The sequence below is a fragment of the Hydra vulgaris genome, chromosome 03 (genome assembly GCF_038396675.1).
Source record: "Hydra vulgaris chromosome 03, alternate assembly HydraT2T_AEP".
NCBI lineage: Eukaryota > Metazoa > Cnidaria > Hydrozoa > Anthoathecata > Hydridae > Hydra > Hydra vulgaris.
Window position 1 is genome coordinate 52,362,501 of NC_088922.1, and position 15,192 is coordinate 52,377,692.

Here is a 15,192-nt window from a genome sequence, read left to right on the forward strand (position 1 = left end):
TATACGGCAATCATCAGCCATTGAATACAAAATCAAAAACAAAAAAAACCTGCTAAAAATTACAAAATACTGTGTAGTGGAATCTTCACGTCGTTAAGACATACTTGATGGCAACCAAAGAAAAAACAAAATATAAGCTAATCACCAGTGTCAAAAAAAGATAAGAGGAATTTATTCTTGTGCCTGCAAGTTATTAACTTTATATGTTATAATAAGGAATTTTTTGTATAGGCGAAGATGGCAAATTTTTGATAAAGCATAATAAGGATTGCTACATTTTACAGTTTTCCGCTTAATTAAGGGTGTAAACATTTTGTCTTTTATGTCCCAAATTTCTTTAGACAACTCGGTATCATTTTTATATTTATTAATGTTAAAAGATTTTAGATGATTTGCATACCGAAATTTGAATGGAGATTCACATAAGCCAAAATATACTTTTTCTTGGTAGTCAGGTTTATTTGACAACATGGTGGCTTGATAAACAATGTTCTTCAACAAGCACTGATTGTTCATGGGACAGATAGATCTGTTAACACAGTTGTATGTTTTTCCCTCATCTCTACCTTGGCCATATAACATCCTGTGATTGTGTGAATTAATGATGGACTTGATGTTTAGCATACATGAGTAGCTTATTTTAATGGTATTTCAATTAAATATCTTACAAAATTTGTGACCAATCGGAAAGTGCAGGTCTACCATGTTCAAAAAACAACTACCTATTTTTGTAGCAACATTGGTACTAAAAGGTGGGTTGCACCATATTATGTTTCACTTGTGGTTTTTGAATGGATCAGTTTTTTATTTAAATGATAAGCAAATTTGCAGATAAAACCTGACTTAAATAATGCATCTTGATAAGGAGGAATGAATACTTTAAAAATATTTTCATTAGAAGAACTGGTTGACAATCTTAGTTCAATAGTTTGAGGAAAGCTTTTTAGTATACTAGGAGGGTGGTTAGAGTCAGCATTTATATAATTGATGGAATTACCAGGCTTGCAGTAAGGTTGGAAAGAACTGTCATTAAGATTTAATGTCCAGATAATCAACAATTTTAAAATTACAGCTGATGGATATAAGAAGATCATTATCTTAAAAAATTTTCACTAAGTACTTTTTAATTTTTTCCATCTGTTGGTCACCCCGGTTCTTAAACACTGCTAGATTATTATCTCTATACAATCCAAATTCATCTTTATTGTAAGACTGTGATAATTGAAACAAGATAAATATTCCAACTAACAAACAAAGTTCAGCGCCATCAAAGGCTCCCATGGTGACATCAAATAAACCTCCACTTTTTTTAATCCAGGCTTCACCATTGTTAAATAATAATGATTTCCTGGCATGATATATTAACTTTTTTTCATCTTGTTTTATAATTATGTATTTATCAGCAACTATGAATTTGCGAAAAGAAACAAATTATTTTATAAAAATTTTTTAATTAAAAGACTTTAAATGAAATAAAATTTTCTAAAAATTAAATTTAGTTTTGAAGGAATGTAAAGTAGTAAAACGTTGAATGTAAGACTTAGTTTTAAAGGAATGTAAAATAGTTTTGAAAGTTTTATTAAAGAAATTTTTTTCTTATTATCTTCTAACTAATTTGTTATGTAAAACACAAGTCTCTCCATCATAGATTATCATGGATTATAATATGCAAAAGCAAAATAAAAACTTTTTTTTCTTATAAAAAGGGGGAAGTGTTTTTGTTTAAAAGAATTCTCTTCACAAATATATTTAAAAATTTTTGTTTCTTATTAAATCAATATCACGTAAAGTTCTTTTGAGATAATACATTTGTGAACATTAATTACATTTACAAATATCTAATTGGTAACTAATAAAGTTTATAAATTGTTTGTAACATAAAAATTAAAAAAAAAAAATTGTGGTAAACAGACAAAAAGATTATGTTAAGTATAAAATTATTATAAGAAATAAATTATAAGGAAATATATTCATTTTCAAATACCGAATTTAGATTCTTTTAATAACTTTTTTTATATTAGTTTAAATGATTTTTAAAGCGGGTAATGATTTTTAACGCAGTTAAAAGTAAATTTGATTACAACGTGGTACAAAAGGCAAAGGGTTTTAAAGTATTTGTAAATTGTTATTTCATATTTGTCAATACTTTGTTGTTTTAAAAAAGAGCGGCAAATTTTTTTATAAAATAGATGCTCGATTTAAGTGAAAAAACTAAGAGCGTGTATATCGGCATGTGCTTTATATGAAAGTAGAAAAGTCGTTAGTCTCCCTAAAAACCCCAAATAAGGGGGGAGGGGTAGCAAATTTAGTAGGCACATTTGCAAATTTAGGGGTTCTCTTGTAAATTTAAGGAGCTTTTTCTTATTTCTTTCCTTTACTGGTAATACCTAATGGAAAATTTTTTAAGATTTTGGGGCCTTTTTGACAAGTTTTATTTGGAGGGAGCCACTAGTCCAGTAGCCACGGCACTGAGTGAATGTTATCAATAGTTTACAATATTACTTTTATTTATGCAAACTTTTTCTAGTTTCTAGACTTAGCCCTATATAGAAAAATGACTAGAATATGCAAGAACTCCGCTTAATGTAAAAGTTCTTATAAAAAATAGCGGACAACTCAAAACGTTAAAGGGCAACCAACATTAACAAACTGGTTATTTTCAGTAGCACTTCTGAGACCGACTAAAAGTCTGATATATATATATATATATATATATATATATATATATTTATATATATATATTTATATATATATATATATATATATATATATATATATATATATATATATATATATATATATATATATATATGTATATATGTATATATGTATATATATATATATATATATATATATATATATATATATATATATATATATATATATATATATATATATATATATATATATATATATATATATATATATATATATATATATATATATTAGGGGTCCTCTTGCAAATTAAAGGGGCTTTTTCTTTTTTCATTTTTTTCAAAAATACCTAATGGAAAAATAATATATATATATATATATATATACATATATGTATGTATATATAAATTAGTATATATATATATATATATATATATATATATATATATATATATATATATATATATATGTATATATATACATACTAATTTATTTATTTATATATATATATATATATATATATATATATATATATATATATAAATATATTATTAAAAAAATATATCTAAATAGTTTTTGAAGTCTATTTTACCTTCAACAGGTTGATCAGCCTTATTCATCAGGCTTCAAGACAAACCTGCTGAAGGTGAAAAAGACTGTAGAAGATATTTAGATAAGTGTTTTTACTAATTTATTTTTGCTCTGTTATTTAAAAATATTATACAATCTATTTGTAGAATACACTAACTTAACTTAAATATATATAGCTGCCAATATGGCTGCTAAAATATAGTAAGTTCAGGCCTTGTTTTAAATAAGAAAACGGCTTAGCTCATTAGTTCTTCGTGATTTTGACCTCAAAAAATTATTTTTTTTAAATTCATTTAATAACATTATCTTTTTTAAACTACCACAATAAAATAAATTACTGCACAACAAGTTTATTTTACTAATTAAGAAAAACAAATTTTGTAAATGTTCATACTGTGGAATGCCTATTTTGTTTCAATTTTTTTTTTTTTAAATTTTAAATAATTTAATTTACTTTTTTTATTATCATTTAACATAAATTTTTTCTTTACTCAACATTTGTATAAATGAATTAAAATATGTTTTCATTTTTCATTATTTCTTAAAATTGCGGCTTCGCAAATAATGATTTTTTACTTTTAAAAAGTTATTAACAAACAAAAAATATTATTAGCTGCAAAAAAAAAAAAAAAAACTCAAGTTGATTACTAAACCAGTGCTTTTTTTTTTGTGACAAACAAGTTTCCAAGTATCATTTATTAAAAAATATAAAACATTGCACTTGCCTTAAGACATAAAACATATGCTTTATCAATAGTTTTAATGCAGTGTTATAAGTTATAACATGTTTACAAGGAATTTAAATTTTTGTAAAAATTAGAAAAGAAGGAAGAACTTTTTTTAATTTAAATAATTTTTTTAATCAAAATTCTTTTTTAATTATAAGGAAATTTCTGATCTTAATTTTTTGATATTGCACAATCTGTTAATTATATAAAGCTGATGTAACTATTATAAAATTTTATTCTTCCAAACTATTATTTTTCGCAAAAGCTTATTATATGATAATAATATAAACAAAGACATTGCAAGAGCTATATTGCTTCAAGCATAAATTCAAGCAAAAATAATAATAATATAGTTATATCCATAAAAGAAATTGTTTTCTTTTTTAATTATAAAAAAAATAAACTCTTTATAAGTTGTTGTTTAAAGTTTCTAATAATAAATTTTTTTTTTTTTGATAAAATAAAAAAACATTTTGTTATAAAATCATTATCACAAACAAACAAACTAATTTAAAATATCAAAGGTGACGTTAATATAAAATAAAGTATGCTATTTTTTAGCTAATAATTTTTTGTTTTGCTTTTTGTTTTTTCTTTAAATTGGGTAATTATTTTTGTTATTGTTTGTTATGAGAAATTGTCGACATAAATATTCATACTTTTGTAAGATAATAACTAAAAAAAATTTTATTATGTTTATTTTACGATTTCTTTTTTTACGTGCTTTAAACTTTTTTTTTTAATTTTATTTTTGATGGAAAAGTTAGGTTAATAAAAATAATTTTTTTTTGTTTTTTGTTTTAAGTTAATTTATATAAACTTTTTTACATAATCATCATTCAAACTTAATAAGTGGTTTTTATAATGTTAAATACTTCTTTTATCTTACCGCTTAAATGATTTCTTTAGATCTATTTAAATATTAAAAATGATAAAAAATGATTTACATGAAATGGCTTACAGCTTACGCTAAATGGCTAGGCGCGTACGTAAATGGTGCGCCACTTTACACTTTAAAACAAGGCCTGAAGTTGAGCATAGTATTAAATTTAACACTGGTATTAAATTTTTCACCAATACTTACTACTAAACTATTTGTGAATTAAGTTAATTAAATAAGATTTAAAGGTCATAAAGAAAAAATTTCGAAAAATTAAAGAAAAATGTTTACGCCATAAATAATACCTTTGAATCTTGTATTCAACATATTATTAACAATTGCTCTACCATCATCAATAGATTGATTCATACTGATTGTTTTGTTTAATGCACGTGCATACAAAAGAGCTGCATCATAGAGGAGTGCAGCATATATTTCTACCTAAGTATTAAAACAAGTTTTTTTATTAAAATTATAATTTTTTTTATAATAATTATGAATTTAAGAGTGAACTAATATAAAAAGTAAAAACATAATCGAAAATTGCAAAATGAGAACTGCTAAAGCTTTTTTTGAGAACTATTATTTTAATGGTAATTGAAGATGCCTTGGCAGGGATGTGAAGTCCCAAAATGTTTTCTAGAATTAAAAGTCACAAAAAGATTATTTTTTCCTGGTTTTTAGTATCCAGGAGCTCTATATACGGTAGTGGTAGAGCGCTTGCCTCATAAGCGAGAAGTTACGAGTTCGATCCCCACCACACCCCTAGTAGTGCTGCACTCAACTTGTTTCTCAGCACAGCGCGCTTGTTTGTTGAGGTTATGTTTTAGAATTATAGAGTTAAGAGAGGGTTGTAACCACAAAAGTAGCCTCCTCCACTTTAGTGGCCTTCTTGGCATTGGGGAGGTTAATAATTTAAAAAAAAAAAGAGCTAAAAATGTAAAGAGGCAAAGCCACCCAACATTTTTAGAGCTTCTGGACACCAGAGACCAGAAAAAACAGAGATTTATAGCCAGAGTCCGTTTGGGACTCCACATTCTTGTGCTATTTGAAGCTTCTTACTATTATAATCATGACCATGGATTTAAAATTGTTTTAATACTTAGTGGTAAATGGTATATTTTGTACAGATCTAAATTTGCTAAATCTTAACAAATTTTATATATATACATAGGAACAAAGAATATATACATAGGAACAAAGTAGTAAACCAAACTTATATGATTTTCATATTTTCATATACATATATTTACCAATAAAAAGAAATGGTTACTTGAGCAGTACAATTTAGTTTTCTAGTGTTGGCCTAACCTATTTAATATAGTTGGGTCCAGAAAGAGTTATAGTTAGCCATATGCTGGCGTCTGCATATAATTGGCTGCTCATTTGGCCAATATTGACATTATTCATATTTCACTGGTTAATCATTTAATCAAACTACTTTTAGTCAGCCTTAGCACTTCTTACTATAAATAGCTATAAATTATAGCTATTTATAGTAAGAAGAAGACAACAACAAATATTTCACTAAAAAAATTTACCAATCTTGAAGTCAAACTAAATAGTCAATAAAGCGAACTTTTTTAGCAACAACAATTACATTTTTTTTATTTTGTGTTTTTTGGCCTCCATATTCTATTAAATACTTCTCGGTGTAGTTAAGACGATTTATAAATTATTCAAATTCTTTTATTTGAAATTAGCATGATTTTAAATAAAAGAATTTAGATATTATATGCTTTTTAAATATTTGAAGAAACTTTTTTCTTTTTTATATAGTTTTCAAAAACTTTTTAGTACCCCTAATAGTGAATCTAAAGAACACCATTTTGGAGTCTTTAGATCACTTTCCCTTATCAGCGTTAACATGAACTTAGTTCAAATCTTATGAAAAAGTGCCTTAATTTACTCTAGATGCAAGTTCTAGTCGGTTCTGACGTATATTAACTATATATAGTTGTCAATATACAATATTTCTATCATTCTTTACAAAAAATAATAGAACTCTGACCAATAAAGAGCTTATAATTAAGAAAAACCGCCAATAAACAATCAGAACAGATCATATTTTTAAACTATGATGTTCATTTTACCTAAAAGACGTATTTATTTAAAATCTTATTCAAATTTGGACAAGAAATTGGGATTTTAAGAAGATTCTTTTTAAAAAAAAAGAGTCTTTGGTCTGGATTTTTTTGCTACAAACATTTATTTTTTATGACACCGCAAAATTTATCATTTTAATTTTTTTCATCTTTTCATAATTCACAGACCTGATCATATAACAAAAATATGTCAAAGTCAACAAAATATCATACAGACAAAATAATATTTTAAAATTGCCTTAACTACACTGAGTTGTATTCAAATATTTTCAACATTTTTTTTCACAAATTCTTGCATAAATCTCTGTGTAATCTTTCTCCCAATATAGGATTTTAATACTTTTCCTGCAGCAGCTATATTCTCCATAGGTATGAAAATAATATATTCACTATTAGAGAGCTCATTTACAGGTGGATGAGTAAAGCTAAAGCTTTTGACTTTTGCCTAAAGTTCCCTTGTATTTTACATCCAGAAGATGGGTTGCTTTTGAGAGTTCCAGCAAGATTTACAGCAAACAATACAGGTTACTAATCAGAACATTTGATAAAAACTGGGGAACCTTTTCAAACTGCCTAAAACAGAAAAACTCTCAGTTCTACAAAACCCCACGCGATAAAGTACTATGTTTTCCTACCTAGTCCAACCAGACAGACTCCAGAAACAACAATAGTTGCACTAAAATATATTTAGACCAAATTTTCTACTCTACAAGAGCAGTTACAATCAAAATAAAGTATAAGATTAAAAAGAAAATTTAGTGCTTACAGCTCTTGTTTGCATTTATATTAATTAGGCACCAAAAACAACTTCTTTGTTATGTTAAATAATACAAAATGCAATTGACCTTGTTGCATATCTAATACTGATCAACTAAAGAAAAAATGCAATAGGCTAAACTATAAATTCAACACTATGCGCTAACTATAGCAAATTATTTTTTTAACTGCTGTTTTTTTTTTTCACTTCGACTAGCGCAAAAATGAGGTTGGTCCAAATTTGAAGTGTTAAGTAAAAACCATAGAAAAAAAAATGAGGTTGGTCCAAATTTGAAATGTTAAGTAAAAACCATAGAAAAAAAAGAAATAAAATAGCAATTAAGACAATTTTTTTGGGTGATTTTAATTGGTTTTAGTTAGTATACATTAATTGTTTATGATTTACATTTTATATATTATTAAAATATATCTTATATATTATTAATTTATATATATTGTTTATGAATTGTTTTTGTTTGTTGATTTAGCTACAATATTTAAATATTTAAAATATTATTTAACATAATTGAATATTTAATTTACTAAAGTTGAAGTTAAAGTTAAATAAACTATTTATGATATCAAAACAATTGCGTTGTAAAACTTTTACATATAAAAAGTACCTGTTCACTTGGTAACATTTTTCTACTAAATGGTGGGTTCATAATCTCCATTCGCACAAGTTGAGAGAAATTTTTATAATTATCATCATTTGGAACATATAGACTTATATCTAATAAACCATCAAGAGCTTGACAAACATCTGGATTTATATCAACTAATGTTGGGTAATTGTTTGAGCATCCGTCAAGCAGCAGCTCATATGATATGAAAACATATCCCTGGCTGATCATATTAAGACCTTTGGCTTCAATCATCACTCGTCTAATTATTGATGTGTATCCACCAAGAAGAAATACTAAAAAAAAAAATTTAATTTATGAATGTTCTGTGACATAGGTACACAAGGAAAGCTTTTTTTTTTAATATACTATTACAATAGTTTAAAGTTTAAGAATGTATTAAAACTATTTAAATTGAATAGTTTTATAATATTATACTCTTAGATAATAACTATTAAAATTATCACAGGTCATTGTGTTAACAGGTTCCACATATATTCTTTTGTGATAGGCACATTTTGAGAATTTTTTTGGACCATGTAAGGTTTTTTAAAACCGTTATTATATAAAAAAACCAAAATCCCTCACCTTTTTTTATCTAAGTGACATTTAGGGTTCTGAAAAAGGTTAAAATGCACAAATAAAGTCATATTTTTAAATAAAAGTTAAAAATAAGATTAAAAAAATTAAAATTGGTATATAATCTATTTTTAAAAACTTGAAATTGGTATATATTTTAGCCTAAGTTCAAATTTTACGCTTTCATTAATGGTCAAAATATTATGCCTAAAAATAGTAAAAGTCAAAAAAATTGATTTTATTTACCAAAAAATTGGTATGTAACCTTTCTGTAGAGTGGACATTTTGAATCCTGTCATATATTTAGTCAATTTTAACAAATTTGATTTTAAACTGCTTGTCAAATATTATACACTCTATGTATAATTAGTGAGTTAGCTCAAAATCTAATGACATCTATATTAAACTTATAATGACGTTTAATGTCGAGTCAAACTTGAAAAAAATTCAAAGCATAAAAACAAAGTTGACTTTTGTTACAATGAAACTTTTTAATTAACATTTTTTATAATCTATGACATTTAAAAATAACAGAAGATTTAGTGAATATTTTAAAGAATTACAAAATTACAGATTACAGAAGAATATTTTTATAAATAATACATATAGAACAAAATCTTTTATCATTATTTATTTTTCAACATATGAATCTGATTCAGTGAAGTCTACCGAAATTATATAATCATCACTATTCACAGTTATATTTTGACAATCTTTAAGATTGCAATCATGTGTGCATGATACCCTTTGTCAATCCAAGAACAATTAACTGTTTGCACTTTCATTTACAGTTAAAATAGCAAACAAGAAAACATGAACTAAAAAGCAATCATTAATCTTTCTTATTATAAAACCAAGTATTTTATTCATTAATGCAAAAATGATAGCCTAATTTTGTTTGGAACATAATTGCAGTTCATCCAGTTAATATTGATTTTATCAGCATAAAAAAGTTGATTATCCTTTAGGATATTGAATATAATTAGCAAGAGCTGATCTTCATATTTAAGTTACTTCTTAAAATGTGTTGGTATAAGCTTACTTTACAAAGCGTAAGTTTATTACAATCTTTCCTTTTTTTGAGCAGTACAGTTTGTATCAAAGCAGATACAAACTGTATTAAAAAGGATTTGTATCATTTTATCTTTACATTTTGTACCATACAAGAGACAAGAATTTAATCCCCACCACGTCCTTGGTAGTACAGCACTCAACTTGTTTCTCCGAGCAGCTGCATTGTTCATTGACATTTGTGTTTCTGAGTTATGGAGTTGAGAGAGGCCTTGGGGGAAATGAATAATTATTTAAAAAAAAAAAAAAAAGTAAATGCTTTCAGCTCTGAAATAATTTTCTCAGCTAGATTAATGTTTTTTTTTTGAAAAAAAACAACAGTTAAATGTACTTATTGTCTGTATTAATAATCTTTATGACTTTAATTTTTTCCAAAAATTGTACTCACTGTATCACATCTTGTATATCATATTCAAGAGGTGATACTATATGGTGTAAAAATACACAGAATGAGCCTGTTAACATGGATATCTCCTGATAAATATTCTGTGGTTCTTTTCTAAATCTCTCCAAAATATAACTCTTACAGGGATCTTATTACAGACCACAGCAAAAGAGAATCAAACTGGGAAGTTCATGCCAACTTGCTTACTAATATAACTTTTATCTGCTTGAATTCATATCTGATCAAGGTTTTATGTCAACTTTTGGTCACTTAATCAAATTTTTTTTTTTTAAAACCGACATCACACATTGAACCACTTGGTTCTGCTGCACTAGGGCTACTCTATTCACATTTACACTTATATTTGTGTGCTCTAAAACTTTTTACGAATAAATCAATATCAGATAATTGAGTTAAAAAAATGCTTGAAACATGAAGAAACTTGAAAAATATGTGTAAGTTTCTTCTTGTACAATTTTTCTCAATCATGATTGTAGCATGGCTATTTATATACACTTCGGAACTACCACATATGGTAAGCCTGTATATTTATATATACATATAATATATATATATATATATATATATATATATATATATATATATATATATATATATATATATATATATATATATATATATACACATATCTCTAATTATTATTATTGTTATTATTATTACTTTTATTATTATTATTATTATTATTATTATTATTATTATTATTATTATTATTATTATTATTATTATTATTATTATTATTATATATATATATATTTATTTATTTATTTATTTATTTATTTATATGCCTTATCCAGTAGATATATTTAATCGTAACACTCTGATGCTAAATATTACTACCATTTAAAAAAATTGACAATTGTTCTTCGATATTCTTGGTGATCATATCTAGATCTTTTAGACTTGGTATCCATTGCACCAACCATATAGGATTAATTTATTTACAATCGAAATACGATGTGTATGGGTGATTTTATGGGGGCAGGGTGGTCGTGAGGGTGAGTTATACTACCCCCCTCCTTAGGAAGGAAATTTTTAACTTTTAGTCCGATTTTTAAAGTATAAAGTTAATTAATAAGTTAAAGGATTTTTAAAGAATAAAGTTAGCAAATTTTTTAGTTTTAAGACTTTTTTTAGAAAGCAGACTGAAGTATAGAAATTTCAAGAAATAGAGAACTTTTTTTAGAAATTGACGATTGTACCCCCTCCCCCACCTTACAAGCTGTGTTGTCGGCTCAAAGTTACAATTTACATCATCGCATTGAGGTTAACATTTAAAAAGTGTAGGTTTTAATATAAACTCTCAGGATTACTACTATTCTTCTATACTATTCTATATGAAATCACATTTTGCTCATTTTTTTTTTAAGACCTTTTTTTACAAATGAAATAATTTCTTCAAAATTTGGCGGAGGTGTACTTGATGCGCGGGGTCAGGAAAAGGTCTGGTCTAGCTGCATAAAAATGACTAAAATAAATAATCGTTTTAATCACACGTGAGTCAAGTACTACTCCGCTATAAAATATTTAAATGGTATAGCCAAATAAAATCTAGTTTACGTTTAGTATTAAAAAAAGCACAAAAACTACCTAATAAACTACCTGAGCAGTTTATACTTTGTAAAAAAGGAAACTTGTACCAAAATCATCGAATACTGAAAACTTTTTATCTTGAACAGAAATGAGAACTTAGAAGCTAAGTAGATAGTGTAGCATAGAAAGAAATGTTTCATGAACTATTGCAATATGGAGTAATAAATTAATTTCCAAAGAAGTAAAGTATCATAAGTTATGTTATCGTAATTATACTTGTCAACTATACTTAAAAAATCTGGAAAAACAATATTTTTCGCTAATAAAAAATTACAATCATTTAATATATTTCTGAAACAGTTACACTGCATGAATGTTTACAAATAGTACATGTACTTATCTTAGGTAAAAATCTTGCATTAATAACAATAATAAATAATTGCATAATTAACATTTATAACAATAGTAATGAAAAAAATAATAGTAATCTAATAAGATTAGATTTCATTTAGATATACACACTCACTCGCACGTCCACATACACATGTATATACGATGTATATACATGTATATGTGTGCGCGAACTATTATGCATACACATATTTTGGATCTTACAAATGCGTATATTTAGGAAGGAGTGTAATAAGTTGCTTCCAAAAACCTAAACTAAAAAACTTTTAGGTCATAGGGAAGGTTATTTCAAGATTTTTTACTTTAAAATTTTAAGGACTTATTAACTAAGTTAATTCTTTTTAATGATTTGTTAATAATGAGCAAGTTAATATCATCAGTAAAGTGGTAAGCGGTTTCAAACTTATTATAGTTGTTGAGTTTCAAAATTAACGTCTTAATACTAAGCCTTGCGGGATACTATTGAAACATTTTATTTGAATATATTTTGAGACATTGATGAAAACAAACTGCAATCTGTTGTGAACATAGAGCACATTAGGCATCAATTAAATGCTAAGATGTAATGTTGTAACTATATAAACAGTTGTATATCAGTTTCAAGCCCCACTAAAGTTAAAATACTGCATTATATTTTTCATATTTTGGCCCTACCTTCTAAAACTTTATCTAAAACTAGTCTCATAGACCTTTCTATTTTTATATATATAGGAAAATGTTAAAAGTAATTTTATATAAATTGGTCGGAACATCACACATATATATTCTCTTGGGTTACACTTTTGGCCAAAAAATAACTTTGTACCTAAATATCTCATTATTGAAGTTTCTATAACTTTTGATATTTTAACTTTTTTTTTTTATGTAAATTCACTTCCCCAAGACCGAAAAGGCCACTACAGACGAGGAGGCTACTTAATTGTGGTTATAACCCTCTCTCAACTCTATAACTCCAAAACACGATTCTTGACAAACAAGGCGGTTGCGTGGAAAAACAAGTTGAGCGCGGTACTACCAGGAGTGTGGTGGGGATCGAACTTGGAATAAAGCGAGAGTTATAACTCGGTTATAAAGCGAGAGCTTGACCACTAAATCACTACCGCAACATATTTATATTGAATGTGCTTTTAAACTCACCATACAAAAATCCGATTTTAAATTTTAAAAATTGTGCACTGTGCAGCAGTAAAAAAATATAACATAAAAATACAAAAATATTATATGCACACTTACTATGCGACTTTTTTTTTGCAGCTAACAAACTTTGCTGAAGAAACGCATCACTAACAGTTTCTTCATTAAATGTTTGGAAATAAGAAAGCTCAAGATCTTTAATGTTTTCTATTCCTTTTCTTACACCATTCATTATATCCATCCAAACTCCTGAAGCGGGTGTAATAATAGAAATTTTTTTCCAATTAAAATGCAACATTAATTTAACAATGACTCTTCCTGAGTTTCCATAGTCACCAACTGTTCTTGCAAAATTTGGGTAAACTTTTTTCTGTGAAAGATAAGAGGCCGCACAACCGTATGATACCATGGGAATATTCCAGTGTTCAGCTAAAATTGCAGCAAGTTTACATCCGTCACTGCAAGCCGGGCCAATTATTGCATTTACCTTTTCTAAAATGTACATATCAACAACTGCTTTTAGAGCACCTTTTTCGTTACACTTACTGTTGTTCCAAACAAACGTTACGTTATACCCATTTAGTAACGACGGATCTTTGTTTATGTCTTTGACAGCAACTGTTATACCAGATGCAAATCTTGGAGCAACATTCCATTCGCCGCCTGACCAAGGAAGAGCTACACCTAATTTAATAGTCTTTAAAGTACCAGAGAAGCAAACAAATTCTGATATAATAAAAAAAATCCAAAAGCTGTTTATATTCCGATTTTTATAAACTAAATAAATACACTCTGACATCGTAAAAACTCAAAAAACGAAGCTTTTATTGCTTAAGTTAACTGAACTTGTAATAAACTTTTGCTATAAAATAAGATTATTCGAATTTTCAAATAGTATATCTATTTCATTGATGTCTAGATTTTCACAAAACGCTTTAAGGAAAGTCTTTTTTTTTAACACTGTTAACAACGCTAAGCATGTTCTAGAGAAAGTTTTGGTTTTTTTTTTTTTTTTTCAAAATTATTAGCACTCTGTTGTTTGCAAAGATAAGCAGCTTATTGAGAAAGGTACTTTTTTGCTTACATTTCATTACCATGAACATGTCACAGCTAAAAATATTTCACAAATTGTTTTTTACTAAATATTGTTTGTTTTTATAACCCAAGAAGTTGAAAAATATTTCTAAATTTGATATTTGTTAATCTGTTTTCTTGTTAATATGGAACATAATTTACTTTTGGAGTTTTAATTGGTATGTATTAAAACACGCACATGGAGGTATACAGGTTTTCTTAAGACTTTTGCGGTTCGCTTTTGAATTATTTAATATTTTAAAGATTATCAATTGGCAAAAAAGTGACTACGCATCATTATAATCCTATTCAATTAATTTCATCTTATTTATAATCCGAGTATATTTATTTCAACTATTCTTAAATTAATTAGTTTGTCAATAGAAGTTATATATAACTTTTGTACAAACAAACAAAAATTCGATGACTATGTTTTGAATGTTTGAATGCTTTGTTGATTTTTTTAGATCCCTATAAAATGTCAATATTTCATTAAATGTTGTGACAAACGCGTCATTTAGAGCTTTAAAATTAAAGATAACAACCTAATGTTAGTTTTTTATATTTATCATTAGTTTATTATAAACTTTTGTACTCTTAAAATTATTAGTTTTGTTATTTTTGTTATTTATTAGTAGCTTTGTTATTT

The 15,192-nt window shown here is 26.1% G+C and overlaps 1 protein-coding gene across 2 annotated transcripts in view; it reads right to left on the minus strand.

Moving 5' to 3' along the window:
- The window catches only part of LOC100198115 (atrial natriuretic peptide receptor 2), a 109,473-nt gene extending 94,737 nt beyond the window's left edge, over nt 1–14,736 (minus strand). Inside the window, exons 1-3 of one of the 2 annotated variants that reach the window (XM_065793622.1) lie at nt 13,569–14,736; nt 8,339–8,634; nt 5,160–5,295 (exon numbers count right to left, since the gene is read on the minus strand). In XM_065793622.1, the coding sequence (XP_065649694.1) occupies nt 5,160–5,295; nt 8,339–8,634; nt 13,569–14,268 (1,132 nt within the window). In that variant the 5' untranslated portion in view covers nt 14,269–14,736. The remainder of the gene's footprint in view (nt 1–5,159; nt 5,296–8,338; nt 8,635–13,568) is intronic. The other variant, XM_065793623.1, reaches the window with a different exon arrangement.
- Between the last annotated feature and the right edge of the window lie 456 nt (nt 14,737–15,192).